Source organism: Ornithorhynchus anatinus, chromosome 6 (assembly GCF_004115215.2).
Source record: "Ornithorhynchus anatinus isolate Pmale09 chromosome 6, mOrnAna1.pri.v4, whole genome shotgun sequence".
Taxonomy (NCBI): Eukaryota; Metazoa; Chordata; class Mammalia; order Monotremata; family Ornithorhynchidae; genus Ornithorhynchus; species Ornithorhynchus anatinus.
Genome location: NC_041733.1, coordinates 15,991,160 through 16,018,811, shown reverse-complemented (window position 1 = coordinate 16,018,811; position 27,652 = coordinate 15,991,160). Strand labels below are relative to the sequence as shown.

General features: G+C 46.9%; 1 protein-coding gene and 1 non-coding gene across 2 annotated transcripts; both read right to left on the bottom strand.

The window, feature by feature from the left end:
• Positions 1–160: 160 nt before the first annotated feature.
• LOC100680878 (regulator of cell cycle RGCC-like) lies at positions 161–14,587 on the bottom strand. The gene is made up of 5 exons (XM_003429397.5): positions 14,487–14,587; positions 5,964–6,122; positions 4,443–4,523; positions 2,969–3,031; positions 161–845 (listed from the first exon to the last, which is right to left on the bottom strand). The coding sequence occupies exons 1-5, from the start codon at positions 14,512–14,514 to the stop codon at positions 838–840; spliced, it is 339 nt and encodes a 112-aa protein (XP_003429445.1). The 5' UTR covers positions 14,515–14,587; the 3' UTR covers positions 161–837.
• Positions 14,588–23,241: 8,654 nt separating this feature from the next.
• Positions 23,242–23,313, bottom strand: TRNAE-UUC. Its single transcript has one exon. It is a non-coding gene; the product is annotated as a tRNA-Glu (tRNA).
• Between the last annotated feature and the right edge of the window lie 4,339 nt (positions 23,314–27,652).

The following is a 27,652-nucleotide window of genomic DNA, read 5'->3' as shown; positions in this document are numbered from 1 at the left end:
TCTGTTCTAGGTGCTGAAGTAGATATGAGCTAATCGGGTCGGACACAGGTCCTGTCCCACATGGGGGTCACGGTCTTAATTCCCATTTTACAGATGAGGTAACTGAGGCCCAAGGAAGAGAAGTGACTTGCCCAAGGTCACAGAGCAGGCAAGTGGCGGAGCCAGGATTAGAACCCTGGTCCTTCCGACACCCAGGCCCGTCCTCTATCCACCAGACCACGCTGCTTCTCCATTCTTTAAGCAATTCATTAAGAAATTATGGGATTACAGGTTGGGATCCTGATGGCCAAGTGGTATTTCAATGAGCCACAGGGAAAGCCGCTTATTCAGCCTTAGAGTTATTTGGTTTACGACACTTTGGCACCTTCCGAAGGACTCTGGGGGGTAGAAAAGGGGAGGGCAGGAAGGAAAGGCGAGGACAGTTTCAGCACACTCGTCACTCAGATACTATTAGAGAGCAACACTCTGTTTTTGCGATCCAATAAAGCAGGAGAGCTGCCAATGGAAAATTTTGCTTTCCAAACGAAACCCCTATGGTGCCCCCTTCAAGTCGAAAAGTAACAACTATATTTTGTTAGTCCCCCCTTTCCCTCACCCCCTGCCCACCCCTGACTTAGTATTTTTTTGGAAAGCTGCATTTGATTGGCTGCAAAGAGATTTGTGAACTGGGGTCTGAGGCCCCACAGGACCTCTCCAGGATATAGTTTCAATGTGGATTGTAGGCTCTTGGCTTGGTCCTTCCAGGGAAGAATACAAAGAAAGTGATGAGACAGGCAGGCAGGTCCAGCTGAAGCAATTGTCCAGAAAATTCCTTCTCTGGAGACTAAACGTCGCCTCTCACATGTCTGAGGAAGAAAACAAGGGAAGGCTGGGTTAAACCTCCAGTGGTTGCCCAACGACCACTGTATCGGACAAAAACTCCTCACCATTGGCTTTAAAGCCGTCCATGACCTCGCCCCCTCCTACCTCACCTCGCTACTCGCCTACTACAGCCCAGACCGCACTCCTCTAATGCTAACCTTCTCGCTGCACCTCAAGCTCGTCGGTCTCACCTACGACTTCTCACCCACAACCTACCTCTGGCCCGGAACGCCCTCCCTCCTCATATCAGACAGATAATTGCTCTCCCCCACTTATTGAAGGCACATCTCCTCCAAGAAACCCTCCCTGACTAAGCCCTCCTCTCCTCTTCCCCCACTCCCTTCTGCCCCTTTCTTATTTGCTCCCCATCCCCACAGCATATACATATATATCTGTAATTTATTTATTTATATTAATGTCTTTCTCCCCCTCTAGACTGTGAGCTCGTTGTGGGCAGGAATGTGTCTGTTACTATATTTTACTCTCCCAAGCGCTTAGTACAATGCTTTCCACAAAGTAAGCGCTCAATAAATTGCATTGAATGAATCTCTGAAGAGACTTGATCGTTTCAGAGATGCCCGAGGCAACACAGGCAAGTCCTTAAAAAACAATGTAAAACAAAACAAAACACCCAAATAACCCCTTCCTCTGCCTAGAAAACTGGAGAACTCGAAAGATTCTCAAATATTGTTCAAGCAGAATCGGCATTATAATGCAATAGAAGAGAAGTGGACCGATAGATCGACGATGGAAATAATCATAAGTATTTACAGAGTGATTATTGTGTGCAGAGCCCTGTGCTAAGCCTTTGGGAAAGTACACTAGAAGGGAGTTGGTAGATGAATTCCCTGAAAATAGGACGGAAAAGGAGAAAAAAGTAGCGGCGTCATCACGTATCAGAAGAGGAAGGAAGGACAGAGTAAGCCGTGTGGGTCAGCGGAAAGAGCCCGGTCCTGGGAGTCAGAAGGACCTGGGTTCTGATCTCAGTTCCACCACTTGGTCTGCTATATAATAATGTTGGTATTTGTTAAGCGCTTACTATGTGCAGAGCACTGTTCTAAGCGCTGGGATAGATTAGACTGTAAGCCCGTCAAACGGCAGGGACTGTCTCTATCTGTTGCCGACTTGTTCATCCCAAGCGCTTAGTACAGTGCTCTGCACATAGTAAGCGCTCAATAAATACTATTGAATGAATACAGTGTCATCAGGTTGTCCCACATGAGGCTCACAATCTTAATCCCCATTTTATAGATGAGGTAACAGAGGCACAGAGAAATGAAGTGACTTGCCCACAGTCACACGGCTGACAAATGGCAGAGCCGGGATTCGAACCCATGATCTATGACTCCCAAGCCCGGGCTCTTTCCACTGAGCCACGCCGCTTCTCTAAGTCACTTCACTTCTCCGTGACCCAGCTACCTCATCTGTAAAATGGGGATTAAGACTGTGAGCTCCACACGGGTCCCGGACTGTGTCCAACCTGATTAACTCCTGTCTACCCTAGCACATAGTACAGTGCCTGGCACATAGTAAGCATTAAAAACGAAAGCAAAATTAAAAAAGACACACTGTGACGATAGATAAGAGCTCATATGGGGAGAATTCAGAAGCACAGGGTGATTCCAGTTTGGATGAGAGCAGTTTCAGAGCTGCCTAGCCCTCTAACTCTGCTCAGCATGAGAGTTCATTCGCTTCTGCCGTCAGTGCGAATCAAAATACGTCAGCCACCGGAGCCATCTCCTTAGTAATAATAATTATGGTATTTGTTAAGCTCTTACTATGTGCCAGCCACTGTACTAAGCGCTGGGGCAGATACAAGCAAATGGGGTTGGACATAGTCCCTGTCCCACAGTGGGTTTACAGTCTCAATCCCCATTTTACAGATGAGGTAAATGAGATACAGAGATGTAAAGTGACTTGCCCAGGTTCACAAAGCAGTGAAGGAGCGGAGCCAGGATTACAATCCATGACCTTCTGACTCCCGGGCTCGTCGTGCTCTATCCGCTACGCCATGCTGTTTCTCCTTGTTGCACTGGGTTGTCTGTTGCCTGAACTGGGGTCAAAAAGTTGTCAGGGACATGTCTCTCGATAAATGCATAGGACTTACCAGCCAGCACTTTATCCAGGTCAGCAATGTAATTCTCCAGATCTCTTGTATCTCCCAGTTTAGCTACCAAGACAAGAAAAGTCCAGTTGAATAAGGATTCTCAGGCCCACGGTGCCGTGGCCCATTATTTAGCCCCAGGAGGATTATGTCTCCTCCATCTGAATAAAAAGTTCAAATGATGCACTTTGCAAAGAGCCTTGAGGGGACTCTTATAAATGTTTAATAGCCTTTCAGTCTTGATTCTCTGACCCAGGTGGGGAGTATAATGTTCTGTGTTTGGGAATGCTCCCTTGGAGCTAGATGATGGAAATACAACTAATAAATAAATAAAGATCAGAGAGACTAGAAATTGCCACTGAGGCTGGGGAGGCTTCGGGACAGATAAGCCTTAAAAGAAGATTTCTAGTCTCTGCGCCCTGAACTAGCCCCAGCAGGAATGTGTCTAAACAAATGGTTTTGAGGATTTGTCCAGGTAAATCCTCACCCAGAGCTCATTCGGGGAGAAAGCACAGCTTAGTGGAGAGAGCACGGGCCTTGGAGACTGAGGATCTGGGTTCTAATCCTGGCTTCGCCACTCGCTGCTCTGTGACACTGGGCACGCCACTAAACTTCTCTGGGTTTCAGTTTCCTCATCTGTAAAATGGGGATTAAATCTACTCCCTCCTATTCAGACCGTGAGCCCCACGTGGCACAGGGAATGCGTCCAACTTTATTAACTTGTGTCTGTCCCAGTGCTCAGTACTGCGCTTAACACATAGTAAGCATTTAACAAATACGATAGCAATGATTATTGTTAAAGCATGCACGAGGCCCTCGGTGTAGAGATGGATGTTCAATGGGGATTTTGGTGGAGGGGAGGCGGGACAGAACGATTTCATCCCGTACCTTTGGAAATCAGATATTTTATGGCTTGCCTTTCCTTCAGTCGTATTTATCGAGTGCTTACTGTCTGTGAAGCTCTGTACTGTGCCCTTGGGAGAGTACAACAGAGCAATAAACAGACACATTCCCTGCCCACAGTCTAGAAGACGAGCTTACAGTCTAGAGCTTTGAGTCGAAACTGAGCGGTTAGCGAGGATGGCAATGTCTCTGGGACCATGCCAGGATATAAAGGTGCCCTCTCTGGCAAACTGGGCAGGGGACGGGTGTGTGCATCTGAGATAGCCAGAGGTTTGGTCCCCCCTTGGCATCAACGCCTCCTCTCTCCCAGCCTGTGCCAAGAATATTCCGGAAGAGTTGGGGAGTGTTTACTCAAAAAGTGCTGCCGGGGCGGGGAGGGGCGAAGGGGCATACCTGTTGTCGATCTCCTCCTCTTCTCCTCCCTTCCCCCCAGCCTGTCTGCCCCACAACTGCTCTCCCCCGGATAGGTGTCAATGCTAGAAAATGGGCTGCAGGAAACCCAATCTGGGCCGCGTCTTAGACGCTCCTCGGGCCTGGCCCTGGCCTTAGAGAGAGGGGGTGGTTGGGAACTTACCTTTGGAGTGGGAAGGAGTGACCGGGGAGTGGATGTCTTCCTCGCTGCTGTTTAAACTGCTTCCCGGAGAGGTGCTGGCACCTGCAGAAATACCCTCATCAGTTTCGGCACCGCTCAAGGGGCCCGGGGACACTGGAGGGGTAAGAGTCTTGTGGGCAGGGAAAGGGTCTATCAACTCTGTTGTATTATACAACAGTTTATACTGTATATACTCATTTATACTAAATGAGCGTTTAGTATGGTGCTCTGCACATAGTAAGCGCTCAGTAAACAAGAAATAACCTAGCCTAGCGGATAGAGCACGCGCCTGGGAGTCGGAAGGATCTGGGTTCTAATCCCAGCTCTGCCACTGCTCTGTTGGGTGACTTTCAGCAAGTCACTTAATTTCTGGACCTCAGTTACCCCATCTGTAAAATGGAGATTAAGACTGTGAGCCCTATGTGGGACAGGGACTGTGTCCAACCCGATCAACTTGTAACTACCCAGTGCTTAGTACAGTGCCTGGCACATAGTAAGAGCTTAATAAATAGGTAAAAAAAAAAAGAAAATACCATCGATTGTCTGATTGCTCTAATCCTGCCTCTGCCACTTACCGGCTGCGAGACCTTGGGTAAGTTGCTTCTCTGTGCCTCAGGTCTCTCATCTGCAAATTGGGATTCAACGCCTGTGCTCCCTCCTCCTTAGACTGTGCGGCCCAAGTGGGACCTGATGATCTCGTCTCTACCCCAGGGTTTAGTACAGTGCTTGGCACATAGTGAGCGCTTAGCAAAAAGGACAGTTATTATAGTTGGAACGGTGGACTTGGCAGAACTTTGATAGCGACCGCTTCATCCCTCTCTCCAAGTGGTATCCTGCTCACTCAACAGTGGCATCAGTAGGGTGGTTGGCTGTTCCTGAGGGGATTCCACACATTTGCCAGAGAGAAAGCTGGACTTGAGCGACGACTGGAGTGGTTCCAGGGTCCGCAACCCTATAGAGGGTACATGTACCAAGCACCTAGGATTGGCTTAGAAACATAATAATAGTACCACCAGCTGTAGTGTCTGTTAAGCACTTATTATTTGTCAAATCCTGGGGAATCACATCAGACACAGTCCTAGTCTAAAAGGGAGAAAAAACAGGCATCGAATCCTCATTTTACAGATGAGGGAACTAAGGCACAGAGAAGTTAAGCCACTTGTCCAAGGTCACATACAGCAGGCAAGTGTCGGAACAGGGATTCGGACGCGGGGCTCCCGACTGTCAGTCCTGTACCCATTCCAGTAGATCACGCTGCTTCCCTGCACTGTGAACACCTCAGAGACTAGAATTCTTCCCCTCTGGACTGTAAGCTCACCCTGGGCAGGGAACATATCTGCTAATTCTGTTGTATTGTGCCCTCCCAACTGCGTAGGACAGCGCTCTGCGCATAGGAAGCGGTCAACAAAGACCACTGATTGATCGGTTGATTAAATGAGCGCCCAGACCAAGGGACTGGAGGATTTCTTGCCTCATCTTTACCATTCCCCGGCCCGGACTCACTCTCCAGCTCATCGATGCCACTGTCGTAGACGCTGCAGGCGTTCTGCCGCTTCAGCTCCTCCAGGTGGTCCTCGTATTGGCAGGCGCTGCCGTTGTCGAAGTCTTGGATGACCTCGTCGAATTCCTTGAGGAGGTCGTCGAGTTCTTCATCAGGCAACCCTGAAAGAGGAAGAGGATGACCGTCAGAGAGGCAGGGGGGCGTGGGGAACTCCCGCTCGCAGAAGTGAAAGCCTCTGGACACTTCTGCTCAGAGCCGTGGTGGGGAAGAGTTGACGACTCCAGTCGGGCCTAGTGGAAAGAACCCCGGCCTGGGAGTGGGAGGACCTGGGTTCCTCCTGACTCCGTCACTTGTCTGCTCTGGGACTTTGGGCAAGTCACCTCTCTGTGCCTCAGTAGCCCCATCTGTAAAATGGGGATTAAGACTGTGCCATGGGTGGTATTCGACCTGATTAGCTGGTATCTTCCCCAGTGCTTACTACAGTGTCTGGCACATAGTAAGTGTTTAACAAATACCATTTAAAAAAAAATCCGGAGTTGGTCTCTCCTCTGGGCCGGGTAAGTCAGGGTATTCCTATCCATCAATCCATCAGTGGTATTTATTGAGCGCTTACTGTATGCAGAGCACTGCACTAAGCGCTTGGGAGAGGACAATATAACAGTTGGTGACATGATCCCTGCCTGCAGGGAGCTAGAGGGGGAGACAGGCATTAATATAAATAAATCAATTTTACGCCGTCTCACTATGCAGCAAGAATCACCACTACCAGCAGTCTGCAGATGAAGGCTAATAATAATAATAATACTTATGGTATTTGTTAGGCGCTTACTAGGGGCCAGGCACTGTACCATGCGCTGGGGTGGATACAAGCAAATGAAGTTGGACATACTCCCTGTCCCACTTGGAACTCACAGTGTCAATCCCCATTTTACAGATGAGGTTAACTGAGGCACAGAAAAGCAAAGTAACATGCCCACGGTCACACGGCAGAGAAGTGGAAGAGCCGGGATTAGAACCCAAAACCTTCTGACTCCCTGGCCTGGGCTCTATCCACTACACCATGCTGCTCAGCTCTCCCTTTAGACGGCCAGTCAGTAAATACTAACAGGGTATGTACTACTGCATTAGGCAGAGGAGACAGGCTAGATTGGCAAGAGCTCCTGCCCTCCACTATTGACGCACGGCCTCTGGGCTTAAAGATTTTGGTGCTGGGTGGTGTGAGCATCAAGAGGAGGAGAGAACTTCATGAGGTAGTATTTATGCAGCGCTTACTGTGTGCAGAGCACTGTATTAATACCTTGGGAGAGGACAATACAACAATAAATGGACACATTCCCTGCCCAGGATGAGCTTGGCCCTCCAAACTGTATGGATCCCCTTTGCCCCGCCACCTCTTCTGAGTTCACGTGTGCATATACACGGGCCACCCAATCCAACGCATGAGCGAACCGATTGCTGAAAAATCTGTTTTAAAAAACACATATGTGGCGGGTTGACTATCACAGAGTACTCGAACGCAGTTGTGGCCGACTGCACTGATTGGTTAATGTTATTTTGCATGCGGTCAGACTCGGGGCTAGAGCAACATCTGTGTGCCGTGTAAATTTGTGTGAAATCAATGCAAATCTGAAGAACCCTGGCACTTCTTTTTAATAGACTCCCTCCCCAGGACGACAGAATACTGCAGAGCAGGGGTAAGAGAACAGGCGTCTCTGATCAGATTCCTTGGTCCTTGCCAGAATGTACTGGGACAGAACTTGCCAATAAATGACTGTGAGTCAACTCTAGCGGTCTTCTCGTCGTGATGTAACCCCATTTATTTAGCTCAGAGTCAGGTTCGACTAAGGGTCTGGACTGTGGGGAACAAAGGGAGTAAAGGAAATGAGTAGTTTAAAAAAAAGTATGTTTATGGGCTCTGCAGTAATTAAATTGCCCACCCTACTCACCGCCCGAAAACCCATCCACGCGTCTGGAGATTTGAACGGAGCTGGAAAACAGAGCTATAATTTCATCTTTGGACTAGGGGCGGGTATTATTCCCTTCTCCTTCTCGGTCGTTTTAAGACCAAAAAGGGGCCAAAGCAAACATCGGAAACCACCCACTGCGACTCCGACTGTCTCCGTGCGGTTGTCCCGTCCTAAGAGCGGAGGAGCGGTTGGCCATCTGGAAATGACATTGTCGGGATCCTAAGTTTCTGCCCCTTGTCCGGGTATCCTGCCATAGGCACGTGGAATTTCCTCATCCTTTCTTTTGCAGGACTTTTTGGAGGGCCTTGAGGCAGTCCACTGCCGAGAAATACCTTGAGACGGTATTGGGCTGACCAAAAAGACTCACTATTGACCTCTTTGTAGGGTGGGCACTCCAAGACCACCCCGCCTGACATACTTTGTTGTAGAATCAGAGTCCAAATGTGAAAGAGGATGCCCCAAAAGATTCTGTAAACATACTTTTAAATGTATTTGTTAAGCACTATATGCCAGGCACTTTACTAAGTGCTGGGGTAGGTGTAAGCTAATCGGATTGGACGTAGTCCGTGTCCCACACGGGGCTCCCGTTTTAATCCCCATTTTATAAATGAGGTAGCGGGCACAGAGAAGTGAAGTGACTTGCCCCGGGTCACACAGCAGACAAGTGGCAGAGCTGGGACTAGAACCCAGGTGCTCCTGACTCCCGGGCCCGGGCTTTAACCTGCTTCTCAGCGATGCTTACTCCAATCAGTGGTGTTTAGTGAGTACTTACTGTGCGTTTACTGTGTGGAGCACAGTACTAAGAGCTTGGGGGATTGCAAAAGAGTTGTGGTATTTGTTAACCACTTACTCAGTATCAAGCAACTGTTCTAAGTGCTGGGGCAGATACAAGTTTATCAGGTCAGAAACAGTCCCTAAGTAGGAGGAAGAACGGGTATTGAATCCCCATTTTACAGATGAGGTAACTGAGGCTCAGAGAAGTTAAGTGACTTGCCCAAGGTCACACAGTAATAATAATGTTGGTATTTGTTAAGCGCTTACTATGTGCCGAGCACGGTTCTAAGCGTTGGGGTAGACACAGGGGAATCAGGTTGTCCCACTTGGTGCTCACAGTCTTAATCCCCATTTTACAGATGAGGTAACTGAGGCACTGAGAAGTTAAGTGACTTGCCCAAAGTCACACAGCAGTAGGCCACACAGGTCCTCTGACTCCCCAGGTCCAGGCTCTTTTGGCTAGGCTAAGCTGCTTCTCACGCTATTTAAAAAATTATATTAATGTCTGCCTTCCCGCTAGACTGTAAACTCATTATGGGCAGGGAGCTTGTCTACCACCTCTGTTATAGTTTCTCCCAAGTGCTTAGCACAGTGTTCTGCACTTAGTATGTGCTCAATAAATACAAATGATTGATGGATGATTGATGGATGTTATTTCCCAGAAGCACAGTGTTCTGCACTTAGTACGTGCTCAATAAATACAATTGATTGGTGGATGTTATTTCCCACTGGTCTTGCCCGTGACTTATTATGGGACTTATTAGAGAAGCAGTGTGGCTCAGCGGAAAGAGCCCGAGACTTGGGAGTCAGAGGTCATGGGTTCGAATCCTGGATCTGCCACTTGGCAGCTGTGTGACTGTGGGCAAGTCTCTTCACTTCTCTGTGCCTCAGTTCCCTCATCTGTAAAATGGGGATTAAGACTGTGAGGCTCATGCGGGACGACCTGATTGCCCTGTATCTTCCCCAGCGCTTAAAACAGTGCTCTACACATAATAAGCGCTTAACAAATACCAACATTATTATTATGGGTCCCCCAAACCTCAGAAACCCTTATCTGCCCCTTCGAAACAACGTGAAGCGCAGGGGTGAGTGAGAGGAGGTGGGGAGAGGAGACGTGACTTGAAGGGAACTGAAAACTCTGTCCCAGGAAGACTCTCTCTCTCTCTCTCCTTTGCACACAAAAGGAGGCACTGAAGTGATGATATTAATAATAATTAGGGTATTTGTTAAGCGCTTAACTATGTGCCAGGCGCTGTACTGAGCGCTGGGGTGGATAGAAGCAGATCGGGTTGGACACAGTCCCTATCCCGCGTGGGGCTCCCAGTCTCAATCCCCGTTGTACAGATGAGGGAACTGAGGCCCAGAGAAGTGAAGTGACTTGCCCAAGGTCACACAGCAAGGGAAGTCGGTGACGCCAGCCGACAAACCGATATAAGCAAGGAAAATCCTGTTGAGATTAAGGAGTTCTCTGGCCCGCCTAGGCCCTACGGGGACGGGGAGACACTGTCCAAAAACCAGGAAGAGCAGGAAGAGTTCAGGAGGAGAAGGAAGGTTCCCTCGTTATCTCCGAATCTCCTTGCTGTTGTTGGCTTGTGCCACGCATCCGCAGTGCCTCCTTCCACCAATAGATTCTTTTGTGTGCACGTTTCCTCTGTGGCCTTCTCGAATGCCACACTTTATTTTCAAACAGTTCCCTTTGAACTGCACAGGGGTTGATAAGCCCAATAGGACGCGCTGAACAGGCCCCAGAGGAAACGGTGGAAACGCCATCCCTGGGACATTGAAAAACCAGACTGGACAGATGTACTAAAAAAAGCAACCGACGACAGGCTGGTCTATTTGTGGCCCGCAGGCCGCCCCTCTTGACTTCTGCGATCGAAACTGAGATAGCGCCTTTGGAGTTAGGGCAGTTCACAGATGTTCACAATAAAAGCGAGGGGGGGGGTTTTAATTTTTATTATTTTTTTTAAAAGAAGTCACCTCCAAGTGACTTCTTGCAAAGAGGAACTGTCTGCATAGTTATTCCTCCTACTGATGCTACCTCTTGATGGCGCGCACCCCGGGGCCCCGGGAGGATTGCGGAAAGAGGAGGAGGCGGGAGGTTTCGAGAGCCGTTACCGTCCCTGAAACCCCGACATTTGAGAGCAAAGAGGCGCCAAAGTAGCCTCCTCTGCCCCCTCTCCATTCATTCATTCAATCCTATTTACTGAGCGCCTACTGTGTACAGAGCACTGTACTAAACTCTTGGGTGAATACAAGAATAGACACATTCCCTCCACATGATGAGCTTACAGTCTAATGATAATAATTATCATTATGGTTGTTGTTAAACTTTGGGGCAGATACAAGCAAATCCCTGTCCCTCTTGAGGCTCAGAGTCTTAATCCCCATTTCACAGACGAGGTCACTGAGGTACAGAGAAGTGAAGCGACTTGTCCAAGGCCACATAATAGACACAGTGGCAGAGACAGGATTAGAACTCATGACTCCCAGGCCCTTGCTCTATCCTCTAAGCCAGGCAGACATCCGTAGTTTATTATACGGCTGGTCCATCCGCAGCGAGTCAGAAGCAGAGCGCGTCTAATAAGTAACCCAAACCCGACTCTGCTTCAAGGAGACTGAATTGTCGTGAGAGCCACTTAATCTCCACCCTAATTGATACTTGTTTTATAAAGGGATAGCCCAGCGTTCCCTCAGACCCCTCCCACACAAACACAAACGTACAGAGCCCCCCTCCCCGCCCTCTCTTCCCTCCACCCACACACCAAACACACGCATCTGTGCAATAAACACAGCACATTCAATCCATCAATAACATTTATCAAGCATTTACTATGCGCAGAACACTGTGCTAGGTGCTTGGACTGTATCCAACCCCATTCGCTTGTAATAATAATAATGATGATGATGGTAGGTGTTTAGCGCTTACTGTGTGCCAGGAACTGTACTAAGCACTGGGGTGGATACAAGCAAATCAGGTCGGACCCTGTCCCATGTGGGGCTCACAGTCTCCATCCCCATTTTACAGATGAGGTAACTGATGCCCAGAGAAGGGACCTGACCAGGATCACACAGCAGACAAGTGGCGGAGCTGGGATTAGAACCCATGTCCTTCTGACTTCCGGGCCCGGGATCTATCCAATCTTAGCTATAAATAAGTTTCTCTGAGCCTTATTCCCATGATAACTGAGAGGAATTTTTTTTCCAGGTTTACCCACCAAGATAACTTCACACACACACACACACACACAAAAAAAAAAACCCAGAGAGAGAAAAAGGAAAATGTTTGGCCGGACATTACAATCAGAAATAATGGGGCAAGGGAACCACAAACTGTTATTTCTGCAGCCAGGGAGAAGAGTAAATATAGTAAAAGCAAGAAAATGCTGAGGTAAAAGTTAGACCCTCATATTCAAGGCGCAAGGAGATGTGAGGGAAAAAAAAAACTTAATGGGAAGGTAAATCAACTTCATAGTATAGCTTAAAATAGGGAAGCAATTATTTTATAGAAATGAAGTTTTATTTCTATTCTAAGGCTGAACTGAGAGGCCGTCTGGGAAGAGGTTTAAAAACAAACTCAAATTAATACTGGATCGTTGGATGTAATAAGGCAGCACAAAGAAAAACACTAAGAAAAATATCTGAAGGGATCGTGTCCTGGAATTTGAAGATTTTTCTTTCCTTTTCGTTTTCAAAATAACTTTTAAAACGGATGTGGATCTCGAATTGGATCTGAATGAAAGAGGAATCGAGACTTCCTCGGTATCGGTCCTTTTAATACAGATACCAGAACCCTGCGAAAACCACCGGGCGGGCTTCCTGATGGGGAGATGGGCAGCACCGGCCCAAATCCCCAAAAGACCATCCGGAGGTGGGGACTCCCCCTCGACCCGCAGAGTTCCCTCCTGGAGGGTGAGAGGGAAAAGTCTTGGGAGACTCATGCGGGAGCAAAGTCATTACCAGACCCAGCAGATCCCGAAAGGCCGAAGCAACTCCCAAACCAGGCAGGGAGGGAATCCCCTGGAATGGCATCCATATCTAGGACAAGAATCCCCTCATCTCCACCTATTTTCCCCAGCAACCCCCCCCCCAGCCCACCTAATAATAATAATTATGGTATTGTTAAGCGCTTACTATGTGCCAGGCACTGTATTAAGTGCTGGGGTGGATACAAGCAAACCGGGTTGGACACGGTCCCTTGTCTCACGTGGGGCTCACAGTCTCAATCCCCATTTTACAGAGGAGGTCACTGAGGCACAGAGAAGTCAAATGACTTGCCCCAGGTCACAGAGCAGACAAGTGGCGGAGCTCCCTCGGGGGAGTCCCCTACAGATTCCATCTAAACCACGTGTGTTCTCAGTTACCAAGAATGAGCCGAAAGGTGGAAGACAGAAGCCGCGTGGCCTAATAGGCCACGAGCCTGGGAGTCAGAAAGATCTGGGTTCTAATCTCGACTCTGCAACTTCTCCAGGCCGTAAACTCTTTATGGGCAGGGAATGTATCCGCTCATTCTGTCACATCCCTCTCTTCCACATGCTTAGTACAGTGCTCTGCACATTCATTCATTCAATAGTATTTATTGAGTGCTTACTATGTGCAGAGCACTGTACTAAGCACTTGGAATATACAATTGGGCAACAGATAGAGACAATTCCTGTCTAATGACGGGCTCACCGTCTAAGCGGTCAAAAATACCATTGATTGATTGACTGTTGTGTGACCGTGGGCAGGTCACTTAACTTCTCTGTGCTTCAGTTACCTGGTCTGTAAAAAGGGGATTAAGGCTGTCAGCCTGTGAGCCCCACGTGGGACAGAGACCCACCCTGACACCCTTGTTCTACCCCAGATCTTAGTACAGTGCCTGGCACATAGTAAGCGCTTAACAATACCATTAAAAAGAAAACAAAACCAAAGACAAGTGCCTGAAAGGATCCCTTGCTGAGCCTCCAGAGCTTAGTACAGTGCCTGGCACATAGTAAGCGCTCAATAAATACCATTGATTGACTGACTGATTGCTGTGTGACCGTGGTCAAGTCACTTAACTTCTCTATAGTTCAGTTGCCTCATCTGCAAAAAGGAGGGATTAAGACTGTCAGCCTGCGAGCCCCACGCGGGACAGGACTGCGTCCGACCTGACACGCTTGTAACTACCCCAGTGCTTAGTACAGTGCCTGGCACATAGTAAGCGCTCGATAAATACCACTGATTAACTGTCTGTTGTGTGACTGTGGGCAAGTCACTTAACTTCTCTTGCTTCAGTAATCTCTTCTGTAAAAGGGGGGATTAAGACTGTGAGCCTGTAAACCCCATGCGGGACGGGGACCGCGTCCAATCTGACACCCTTGTATCTACCCCAGCGCTTAGTACAGCGCCAGACACATAGTAGGTGCTTAACAAATACCATTTTTAAAAAACCCAAGAAACTATAAACATTATAACTATTAACACTCAGAGGGGTGGAGGCGGGGAGCCCCAGCAAGACCCCAGATTTGGGTCAAGCGGAAGGTATAACTATAAGGCAAGTCACTTCACTTCTCTGTGCCTCAGTCCCCTCGTCTGTAAAATGGGGATTAAGTGTGTGAGCCCCACGGGGGACAACCTGATCACCTCATATCCTCTCCAGCTCTTAGAACAGTGCTTTGCACATAAGCGCTTAACAGATGACATCATTATTATTATAAACATTGAAAGGGGGGAGGTGGGAAGCCCCAGCAAGACCCCAGATTTGGGCCAAGCAGGAGGAGAGGGACAGGGGGATGGAAGACCGCCTTCCAAGCCACTCACCTTTGGGAGCCTCGCTGTCCGTAGCCATGGTAGGGGGAGACAAGATGCTTCGGGGCCACTGGCGGGACTAGAGTGATGCCAGGCATCCAAGGACCCACATATGAGTGACTTTGGCCGCACCCACATCTCTTCTAGGGCCAATCAAGTGGTGATCCTGGGGAGGAGCTCCTCCCTCCACCCCCTTCACTGTCCCCCTCCTCTTACCACCTTGTCCCCCCTCTCTCCCAGCCATCCTTTGCAGAGGCTTTCGAGCTCTCAGTCGAGTTGGATGTTGAAAAGAGAAATAATATTATGTATCAAAGTGAAAGAGTTTCATTCTTCCCAGCACGCACAGTACCTCCCTCTGCCCCTCCTTCTTCCACCTCAGCCCTCTCCTGGGCTGCAAGGGTGTTTTGCAGCCCAGCCGAACGGTCTGGGGAAAATCACAGATATTTGACAAAATTAAAAACTCGAACAAACTTTCTTCTCAGTTCTTTAGGACGTTTTTCAAGTGGCCAATCAATCGGTGGTGCTTATTAAGCACTTACTGTAATAATAGTAATTAATAATTATGGTATAATAATGATCATTATGGTGCTAGCGCTTACTCTGGGCCAAGCATTGTTCTAAGCGCTGGGGTAGTACAAGTTAAGCAAGAGTTTACTACGTGCCAGACACTGTACTAAGCGTTGGGGTGGATACACGCTGAAGCAGCGTGGCTCAGTGGAAAGAGCATGGGCTCGGGAGTCAGAGATCATGGGTTTGAATCCCGACTCTGCCACTTTTCAGCTGTGTGTCTGTGGGCAAGTCACTTAACTTCTCTGTGCCTCAGTTACCTCATCTGTAAAATGGGGATGAAGACTGTGAGCCTCACGTGGGACAATCTGATGACCCTGTATCTACCCCAGCGCTTAGAACAGCGCTCTGCACATAGTAAGCGCTTAACAAATACCAACATTATTACAAGCAAATCGGTTTGGACACAGTCCCTGTCCTACATAGGGCTCACAATCCCGTTTTACAAATGAGGTAATAACAATAATAATAATAATAGTATTTATTAGGTACTTAATAATGATTATGGTATTTGTTAAGCGCTTACTATGTGCAGAGCACTGTTCTAAGCACTGGGGTAGATACAGGGTCATCAGATTGTCCCACATGGGGCTCACAGTTTTTAATCCCCATTTTTACAGATGAGGTAACTGAGGCCCAGAGAAGTTAAGTCACTTGCCCAAGGTCACCCAGCAGACAAGTGGATCAGAACCCGGGTCCTCTGATTCCCAGGCCCGTGCGCTATCCACTACACCATGCTGCTTCTGGCTGCTGCTTCCTTACTAGGTGCAGAGCACTGTGCTAAACACTTGGGAGAGTACAATATAACAGTGGAGATATTCCGTGGCCATAACGAGCTTACGAATATCCCTAAATTAGTCCTTGAATACACAGTGAGCAAGGGGGGGCTACTATCTGCTGTTGTGACTTTTGTATTCGTCCCTGAGCAAAAATAAAGTATTACCTAAAGCTACAGTCCATTACTACAGTAGAGTTAAATCGGTCAGTTTCTGTCCAGCTTCTGAGGTGACGTGCCATTCCAAATTTCAGGGAAGATGTGGAAAAAAAACCAGATAAATTATAGGGGGAGAGTATCTCTGAAGAAAAGGAAAAAGAAGGAAATCTACCCTACTGTATAATACTCTCCCAAGGGCTTAGCTAAGTGCTACACACACAGAAATACGATCGATGGATTGATTGATCGAAATAGGAAGGTGAAAGGGGGACTTGATGTGGGTTGGGGGGAAGAAAGGTGAAGAGGAAGAAGGAAGGAGGGAGAGAAGAGACTGAGGGAGAGAACGAGAGAGGGAGAGAGGGGGAGGAGGGAGAGGAAAAGAGAGAGACTCCAGGAAAGGGATATCATCTGAGAATTTATGGTCCTATCCAGGAGGCAAGTCATTTGACAGTCATTCAGCCGGGGTTTCAGGGAAATCAGTCCCAAAGTATTTACCCCAGCACTTAGAACCATATTCAGCACCATAGTAACAAATACCGCAAATGTTTTTGTTATTATTGTGATTAGGATTAGCCCCAAGTAGTCTCCCACTCTATTTCCTGGGTCACTCCTCATTCTTTTTTTACTGGTATTTGTTCAGCACTTACTCTGTGCCAGGCACCCTACTAAGCGCTAGATACAAGATAATCACGCTGGACACAGTCCCTGATCCACATAGGGCTCGCGGTCTTAATCCCCATTTTTACAGCTGAGGGAACTGAGGTACAGAGAAGTGAAGTGCCTTGCCCAAGGTCACACAGCAGATAAGTGGTGGAGGTGGGATTAGAATCCAGATCCTTCCTCTCAGAGAAGCTCCCTCAGCCCTGAAAGTCGCACCGAAGCACATTTCTCTCCCAGCTCACCTCAATTGCCCCCATGGAAGGCAGTGAGGACTAAGTGACCTTTTATGAAGGCTCTTCCAAAGAAAAGATTTCTGTTTATCATGGAAAACCCTAGGCAATCAATTCATCATCATATTTATTGAACACCTAATGTCTCTAAAGCACTGTAATAATAATAATGTTGATATTTGTTAAGTGTTTACTATATGCAGAGCACTGTTCTAAGCGCTGGGGGAGATACAGGGTAATCAGGTGGTCCCACGTGAGGCTCACAGTCTTAATCCCCATTTGACAGATGAGGGAACTGAGGCACAGAGAAGTGAAGTGACTTGCCCACAGTCACACAGCTGCCAAGTGGCAGAGTTGGGATTCGAACCCATGATCTCTGACTCCCAAGCCCGTGCTCTTTCCACTGAACCCGTTGCTTCTCTAACTGTACTAAACAGTTAGGAGAGGACAACAGAGACATGATCCCTTCCCTCAAGGGGCTTAAAATCTAGCTGGGGAGACCGACACTAAATTATAGTTGGGAGGAAGCAGGGAAAATCAATCAATGATATTTACTGAGCACTTACTGTGAACAGAGCACTGTACTAAGCACTTGGGAGAGCATACTAAAATAAATTATAGATGGGAGGAAGAAGGAAAAGCAATCAATCAATCAATCAATAGTATTGATTGAGCACTTAGGGTCTGCAGAACATGTTACTAAGTGCTTGGGCGTGTACAATACAACTTCTACAGTTGGTAGAAATGTCCCCTGGCCACAGTGAGTTTACAATCTAGAGGAGGGCAATATGTAGCCAAGTTAATGGATAACTAATAAGGCGTGGAAGTTACATACATAAAATGTTGTGAGTATTTGAGTTCTCAGGAGGCACAGAAGTGCTGGAGTGAAAGCTGGGGGACTCAACTTGGGAAGAATGGAAATGAATTTATTTCGAGTCTCTTCATTGTGTAATATGCAGTTGATACTGTTGAAGGAGATAATACTGGTGAACTGCTGGTGAACTCTCTGCACACATACAAGGTGACTGAAAAAAATCCAGGAATCAGCAGTTGATCACCCTTTTCTCTCTGGCACCCTCTAAATGATCTTTGTGGTCGAGTGGTGGCCTTTGCCGCTTAACCGTCCATTTGCAGAGCATAAAAAATAAAATATAGATGAGTAAAATTTCAAGCTGGGCTGAAAACAAGGGCTAGGACGCACACACCCATTTCCACTGTGGAAATGAAGGCGCCTCTCCTCCTGGAACACAACAATCGGGAATGACACCGGGCAGATAAAACAACCATGTTAAATACGTTAAAATGCCATGTTTTTTTTTTAGCCAAGTGCCAATCTACCTGTGGTGTAAAAAAATCTCAGTTCATTTCAAAGCCCATTGGCAGCAAAACGGTTCTTCTGGAAATTCAAGGTTTCTGCCCAGATTGAGCCCTCTCCAACATAACGGCAGCACGGAGAAGCAGAGTGGGGAAGTAGCACAAGCCCGGAAGTTGGAGGACCTAAACTCTGCTGTGAGACCTTGGACAAGTCACTTAACTTCTCTGGGCCTCGGTTTCTTTATCTGTCAAATGGGGGTTAATAGCCGTTCTCCCTCCCCCTTATACTATGAGATCCATATGAGGCAGGACCTCTGGCTGACCTATCTTATATCTAGCCCAGTGCTTGGCACATCGTAAGCACCTAGCACAAACCACAATTATTCTTGTTATTATTATCAAAATCAGAAAGAAGCTCTCCCACACCATATCCTTTGGCTGTGAATTGTCCTTCTCTATCCTAAATTTCAGAGGACCCTGCCGATGCTTATCGGGCTGGCCTGCCTTAAACTCAAATCGAATTTCTAGTTTGTTCCCATTATGAAAATTTCACTCCCTGATATTACCACTTTCTTTTGAGTCCTAACAATTTTATAATAATTATTATTATTAGGGTTTTTGTTAGGCACTTACTATGTGCCAAGCACTGTTCTACGTGCTGGAATAGATAGAAGGTAATCAGGTTGCACCCAATCCCTGTCCCCCTTGGGGTTGACAGTCTTAATCCCCATTTTACAGATGAGGTAACTGAGGCACGGAGAAGTGAAGTGACTTGCCCAAAGTGGAGGAGCCGGGATTAGAACCCACATCCTCTGCCCCCCGAGCCTGTGCTCTGCCAATATTCACTGCCACAAACCTACCTCTAGATTGTAAACTCGTTATGGGCAGAGAACGTGTCTGTTTATTATTTATATTGCACTCACCCAAGCGCTTAGCACAGTGCTTTGCAATAAATACGACTGATTAGCCTTTCTGCCTCCTGTTAATTCCCTAAAAATTATACTTTGTAAATGTACCAACTAGATTGTATGCTCCTTGAAGACAGAGATCATGTCTACCAATTTTACTGTACTAGACTCTCCCAAGGGCTTACTACACTGCTCTGCCAGCAGCGTGGCTCAGTGGACAGAGCCCGGGCTAGGGAGTCAGAGGTTGTGGGTTCTAATCCCTCTCTGCCACTTGTCAGCTGTGTGACTTTGGGCGAGTCACTTCACTCCTCTGGGCCTCAGTTCTCTCATCTGTAACATGGGGATTGACTGGGAGCCCCACGTGGGACAATCTGATCACCTTGTATCTATCCCAGTGCTTAGAACAGTGCTCGGCACATAGTAAGCCCTTAACAAATACCATCATTATTATATTGCCGAATTGTACTTTCCAAGTGCTTACTACAGTGCTCTGCACACAGTAAGCACTCAATAAATAAGATTGAATAAATGAATAAATAAACATTCAATATAGACCACTGATTAATTGATCGACGGGTTTCAAGAGAAAGAGGAGAAGCAGGATGGATAGAGCACAGTTCTGAAAGTCAGAAGGACCTGGGTTCTAATCCTGGCTCCGCCACTTGTCTGCTGGGTGACCTTGGGCAAGTCACTTCACTTCTCTGGGCCTCAGTTACCTCAACTGTAAAATGGGGATCGAGACTGTGAGCCCCGTGGGGAAAAGGGACTGTGTCCAACCCAATTTGCATGTGTCCACCTCAGTCCTTAGTACAGTGCCTGGCACGTAGTAAGCGCTGAACCAGCGTGGTTTAGTGGAAAGAGCCCGGGCTTGGGAGTCAGAGGTCATGGGTTCTAATTCCCAGTCAGCCGCTTGTCAGCGGTGTGACTTTGGGCACATCACTTCACTTCTCTGTGCCTCAGTTACCTCAACTGTAAAAGGGGGATTAAGACTGTGAGCCCCACGTGGGATGATTTGATCACCTTGTATCCCTCCCAACGCTTAGAACAGTGCTTTGCACATCGTAAGCGCTTAATAAATGTCATTGATATTTATTTATAATTATTCTCTGGGCCTCAGTGACCTCATCTGCAAAATGGGAGTGAAGACTGTGAGCCTCATGTGGGACCACCTGATTACCTCGTATCTATCCCAGTGCTTAGAACAGTGCTTGGCACATCGTAAGCCCTTAACAAATGCCAACATTAGCATTATTATTAAATGCCATAATTATTATTATTATTATTATTGGTGCCCGCGGGAGAGTTCAGGGTCTGATAACAGGGACAGCACCGCCACTTTGTGGTAGGATGTTGTAGTGCCTTCTTTTAATACCCAAAATAAGCTGCAGTTTCCGAAAAAGCTCTTTCATTGGGAAGAGGAGTTAATTACTGACAATAATAAGAACAATTGTGGTATTTGTTAAGCGCTTACGATGCGCCAAGCACTGTACTAAGCGCTTGGAATGGACAATTCGGCAACAGAGACCATCCCTGCCCCATAAGGGGCTCACAGTCTAAAAGGCCCCAGAAAAGTGAAGCGACTTGCCCAAGGTCACACAGCAGACAAGCGGCAGAGGTAGAATTAGAACCCGTGACCTTCAGCGTGGAAAAAGCACGGGCTTGGGAGTCAGGGGTCACGGGTTCTAATCCCGGCTCTGCCACTTGTCAGCTGTGTGACTTTGGGCGAGTCACTTCACTTCTCTGTGCCTCAGTTCCCTCATCTGGAAAATGGGGATGAAGACTGTGAGCCCCACGTGGGACAACCTGATCACCTTGTAACCTCCCCCCCCAGCGCTTAGAGCAGTGCTTCACACATAGTAAGTGCTTAACAAATGCCATCATCATTATTATTATTCTGACTCCCAGGCCTGGGCTCTTACCCACTACGCTATTTCTAGGGGTGGGTAGGTACAAAAGAGTTGCTAAAAAGGTGAAGTCCAGGCTACACCTGAGATTTTTCTGCCTACCTCTCAATCAATCAATTAATCAATTGTATTTATTGAGCATTTACTGTGAGTAGAGTGCACTAAACTAAACGCTTGGGGGAACATAATCAACAGAGTTGGTAAGGCACGTTCCCTACCCACAATAAGCCTGCTTAACCTGTAAATTACAAAGAGGATAAATGATTAAAGTGTTTTAACCCCCTGAGGGCTTTGGAGATATTTCTGATGGTCCACGAGGCTACGGTTTTCTAAGAAGTTAAAGAAAAGCAGAAGAAAAGCAGCTGCTGCTGCCGAGTCCTACTTACATCTCAAAATCAAATAAGGAAAAGCTAAAGAACTGATCAAATGAGCAAGGCCCTGCACGCCCGGTAGTAGTGGGTGTCTCATTTTGGTGTGATTTTTGAAGTCTTTTTCTCTTGCATCGAATCAAAAAGTTGAATAATGCACACTTTCCCTATACGTGAGGTTTCTCTACGCTGGCCCTTTGTACAGAGAAATGCGGATTTACACACAGAGACCTGAGTTCTAATTTCTCTTCCACCACTTGTCTGCTCCGTTGTTGGGTAGGATTGTCTCTGTGGCCGAAATGTACTTTCCAAGCGCTTAGTAGAGTGCTTTGTACCTAGTAAGCTCTCAAGGAATTCGATCGAATGAATGAACGGATGAATTTATAATTCCGTTGATCTATTTTGCTGCTATTGATGCCTGTCTGCTTGTTTTGTTTTGTTGTCTGTCTCTCCCTTCTAGACTGTGAGCCCGTTGTTGGGCAGGGATTGTCTCTGTTGCCGAATTGTCCTTCTCAAGCGCTTAGTACAGGGCTCTGCACCCAGTAAATGCTCAATAAATACGAGTGAATGAATGAATCTATAATTCTATCGATCGATTTTGATGCTATTGTTGCCTACTTGTTTTGTCTGTCTCCCCCCTTCTAGACTGTGAGCCTGTTGTTGGTTAGGGATGGTCTCTATCTGTTGCCGAATTGTACTTTCCAAGCGCTTAGTCCAGTGCTCTGCACACAGTGAGCGCTCAATACATACGAGCGAATGAATGAATCTATAATTCTATTGATCTATTTTGATGCTACTGATGCCTGACAACTTCTGTTTTGTTCTGTTGTCTGTCTCCCCTCTTCTTGACCGTGAGCCCGTTGTTAGGCAGGGACGGTCTCTATCTGTTGCCCAATTGTACTCTCCCAAGCACTTAGCCCAGTGCTCTGCACCCAGTCAGAAATGCGATTAAATGAATAAGTGCATGAATCTATAATTCTATTGATCTATTTTGATGCTACTGATGCTACTGATGCTACTAATATCTGACTACTTTTGTCTGTCTCCCCTCTTCTTGATCGTGAGCCCGTTGTTAGGCAGGGATGGTCTCTATCTGTTGCCCAATTGTACTCTCCCAAGCGCTTAGCCCAGTGCTCTGCACCCAGTCAGCGCTCAAGAAATGCAGTTAAATGAATGAGTGCATGAATCTATAATTCTATTGATCTATTTTGATGCTACTGATACCTGACTACTTTTGTTTTATCTGTCTCCCCCCTTCAAGACCGTGAGCCCGTTGTTGGTCAGGGACGGTCTCTATCTGTTGCCCAATTGTACTCTCCCAAGCACTTAGCCCAGTGCTCTGCACCCAATCAGAAATGCGATTAAATGAATGAGTGCATGAATCTATAATTCTATTCATCTATTTTGATGCTACTGATACCTGACTACTTTTGTTGTGTTGTCTGTCTCCCCTCTTCTTGACCGTGAGCCCGTTGTTAGGCAGGGACGGTCTCTATCTGTTGCCCAATTGTACTCTCCCAAGCGCTTAGCCCAGTGCTCTGCACCCAGTCAGAAATGCGATGAAATGAATGAGTGCATGAATCTATAATTCTATTCATCTAAGCTTCGCACCCAATCAGAAATAAAAACGATTGAATGAGCATCACTTTCTCTGGTGCCACCACTGCCTCCTGGCGGCCGCCGGGCAGCACCGCCTCGGCCTCGGCTCCATCATCTTCCACCTCTCGTCTTTCTAATGGGGCGAAGGTCGCCCTTTTTCTTCGCTCCTGTCGGCCAAAGCGTTTTTATTTCCTCCAGAACTCCAACGCACGTGTTTCAGGGAAAGTGGCTTAAAATTCTCTTCGACGGAGCGAGCGGGAAAAAAAAACCCAAAAAACTCAACTTCCCATACCGGGAGTCGAACCCGGGCCGCCTGGGTGAAAACCAGGAATCCTAACCGCTAGACCATATGGGAGGCCCTGCCTATTTCCTTTCCACTTCGTACCCTTACGATGAAATCTGACTGGTTTGGGAGGGAAATTCTTCTATTTTCTTTGCTGTTGGAGAAATCTGCTGCTTTTAATTGAGAAGATATATGCACCCTCGATAATGTACCCAGGGTACATTACAGAATCTACCTTCTCATATCATGAAACCAGAGAAACGCTTGATACCCTTAGGATGAAACCTTGTTGGTTTGGAAGGGAAATTCCTCTTTTATTCACTTTGCTGTTGCAGAAATCTGCTGCTTCTAATATAGAACATATATACACCCTGGATAATGTACCCAGGGTATATTATAGAATCTACCGTCTCATCTCATTAAACCATAAGAACGCTTGATACCTTTCGGATGAAACCTTGCTGGTTTGGGAGGGAAATTCCTCTTTGATTTTCTTTGCTGTTGGAGAAATCTGCTGTTTCTAATATAGAATGGATATACAACCTGGATAATATACCCAGGATATATTACAGAATCTATCTTCTCATATCATTAAACCATAGGAACGCTTGATACCCTTAGGATGAAACCTTGCTGGTTTGGGAGGGAAATTCCTCTTTGATTTTCTTTGCTGTTGCAGAAATCTGCTGTTTCTAATATAGAATAGATATACAACCTGGATAATATACCCAGGATATATTACAGAATCTATCTTCTCATATCATTAAACCATAGGAACGCTTGATACCCTTAGGATGAAACCTTGCTGGTTTGCAAGGGAAATTCCGCTTTTATTCTCTTTGCTGTTGTAGAACTCTACTGCTTGTAACATATAACATATATATATATATGTGTGTGTGTGTATATATATATATGTACATCCTGGATAATGTATCCAGGGTATACTATAGAATCTACCTTCTCATATCATTAAATCATAGGAACGCTTGGTACCCTTAGGATGAAACCTTGCTGGTTTGGGAGGGACATTGCTTATTTATTCTCTTCTTTGCTGTTGAAATCTGCTCCTTCTAATATAGAATATATATACACCCTGGCTAATGTACCCAGGGTATATTACAGAATCTACCTTCTCATATCATTAAACCATAGGAACGCTTGATACCCTTAGGATGAAACCTTGCTGGTTTGCAAGGCAAATTCCTCTTTTATTTTCTTTGCTGTTGGAGAAATCTGCTGCTTCTAATTTATAATAGAATCTGCCTTCTCATATCATTAAACCATAGGAACGCTTGATACCCTTAGGATGAAACCTTGCTGGTTTGGAAGGGAAATTCCTCTTTTATTTTCTTTGCTGTTGTAGAACTGTGCTGCTTCTAACATATAATATATATATATATATGTACACCCTGGATAATGTATCCAGGGTATAGTATAGAATCTACCTTCTCAAATCATTAAACCATAGGAACGCTTGTTACCCTTAGGATGAAACCCTGCTGGTTTAGGAGGGAAATTCCTTCTTTATTCTCTTCGCTGTTGTAGAAATCTGCTGCTTCTAATATATAATAATGTATTTGTTAAGCACTTACTATGTGCAGAGCACTGTTCTAAGCGCTAGGGTAGATACAGGGCAATCAGGTTGTCCCAGGTGAGGCTCACAATCTTAATCCCCATTTTACAGATGAGGTAACTGAGGCACAGAGAAGTTAAGTGACTTGCCCACAGTCACACAGCTAAGTGGCAGAGCTGGGATTCATATACCCTGGCTAATATATCCAGGGCATAACTAGAGAATCTACCTTCTCATATCATTAAATTATTAAATAAACAATAATGTTAATATTTGTTAAGCGCTTACTATGTACAGAGCACTGTTCTAAGCGCTGGGGGAGATACAGGGTGATCAGGTTGTCGCACGTAGAGCTTACAGTTTTCATCCCCATTTGACAGATGAGGCAACCGAGGCCCAGAGAAGGTAAGTGACTTGCCCAAAGTCACTCAGCTGACAAGTGGCAGAGTAGGAATTAGAACCCACGACCTCCGACTCCCAAGCCCGGGCTCGTTCCAATAAGCCACACCGCTTCTCTACCTTTATGATGAAACCTTGCTGGTTTTGGAGGGAAATTGTTTTTCATGATGATGAAGATGATGGTATTTCTTAAATTAATAATAATAACAATAATGGTATTTGTTAAGCGCTTACTATGTGCCAAGCACCCTTCTAAGCGCTGGGATCGATACAAGGTAATCGGGTTGTCCCGTGAGGGGCTCACAGTCTTCATCACCATTTTACAGATGAGGTAACTGAGGCCCAGAGAAGTTAAGTGGTTTGCTCAAGGTCACATAGCAGACACGTGGCAAGGGCGGAATTAGAACCCACGTCCTCTGACTCCCACGTTTACTATGTGCCAAGCACTGATCTAAGCGCTGGCATAAATGGAAGATAATCAGGTTGGAAGCAGCGTGGCTTAGTGGAAAGAGCCTGGGCTTGGGAGGCAGAGGTCTTGGGTTCTAATCCCCACTCTGCCACTTATCAGCTGGGTGGCTTTGGGTAAGTCACTTCACTTCTCTGTGCCTCAGTTCCCTCATCTGTAAAATGGGGATTAAGAGTGTGAGCCCCATCAGTACCTTGCTCTGTACACAGTAGGTACTCCAAAAGCATTCAGTAGTAATGTTGGTATTTGTTAAGCGCTTACTATGTGCAGAGCACTTTAGTCTGCATTGAGCACCTAATTTATACAAATCACTAAACTTGAGGCTTGGGAGAGTGCAATAAAAATAAAAGATCTGATCCCCTGCCCTTCGCTGCTGTTGAAATCTGCTGCTTCCTCCAGGGAATCTGCCCTCTAATATCATTAAATATTATGAACGCTTTGCACTTGCTGCCCTTGAGATGAAACCCTGCTGGTTTTGGAGGGAAACTGGTTTTTTATTTTGTTGTTCTCTGGCTGGAAATCTACTGCTTCTTCCCAGGAACCTCTCCCCACTTAATAATAAAAATAATGTGGGTATTTGTTAAGCGCTTACTATGTGCAGAGCAATGTTCTAAGTGCTGGGGTAGTCACAGGGGAATCAGGTTGTCCCACGTGGGGGCTCACAGTCCTAAAATCCCCATTTTACAGATGATGTAACTGAGGCGCAGAGAAGCGAAGTGACTTGCCCACAGTCACACAGTTGACAAGTAGCAGAGGCGGAATTCGAACCCATGACCTCTGACTCCAAAGCCCGGGCTCTTTCCACTGAGCCGCGCTGCTTCTCCAACTTGGCTGTGAACCCGCCGTTGGGAAGGGATGGCCTCTATCTGTCACTGTAGTGTACTTTCATTCATTCAATAGTATTTATTGAGCGCTTACTATGTGCAGAGCACTGTACTAAGCGCTCGGGATGGACAATTCGGCAACAGATAGAGACCATCCCTGCCCAGTGACGGGCTCACGGTCTAATCGGGGGAGACGGACGGCAGAGCAAAACAGAACACAACAAAAACAAGACGACATCATCAAGATAAATATGGAGATAAACACCTCATTAACAAAATAAATAGGGTAATACTATATCCCCATATAGAGAAGCAGCGTGGCTCAGTGGAAAGAGCTCGGGCTTGGGAGTGAGAGGTCATGGGTTCGAATTCTGGCTCCGCCATTTGGCAGCTGTGTGACTTTGGGCAAGTCACATCATCATAATAATAATGTTGGTATTTGTTAAGCGCTTACTACGGGCCGAGCCCTGTTCTAAGCGCTGGGGTGGACAGGGGGGAATCAGGTTGTCCCACGGGGGGGGCTCCCAGTCTCCATCCCCATTTGACAGATGAGGTCACTGAGGCACCGAGAAGTTAAGCGACTTGCCCACAGTCACCCAGCTGACAAGTGGCTGTGGGCCTCAGTGACCTCATCTGTCAAATGGGGATTAAGACTGGGAGCCCCAGGTGGGACAACCTGATCACCTTGTATCCTCCCCAGCGCTTACAACAGTGCTTTGCACCTAGTGAGCGCTTAACAAATGCCATCATTATTATTATATACAAATATGCACAGTGCTGGGGGGAGGGGAAGAGGGAAGGTCAGAGGGCGGGAGGGGAGGAAGAGCAGAGGGAAAGTCTGGGAAGGCTTCCTGGAGGAGGTGAGCTCCCAGTAGGGCACAGCGTGGCCTAGTGGAAAGAGCCCGGGCTTGGGAGTCAGAAGTCAGGGGTTCGAATCCCGGCTCGGCCACTTGCCAGCTGTGTGACTGTGGGTGAGTCACTTCACTTGTCCGGGCCTCAGCTACCTCATCTGTAAAATGGGGATTAAGACTGCGAGCCTCCTGTGGGACGACCTGATGACCCTGTATCTCCCCCAGCGCTTAGAACACTGCTCTGCACATAGTAAGCGCTTAACACATTCCAACATTATTATTAGTCTCTGGGCCTCAG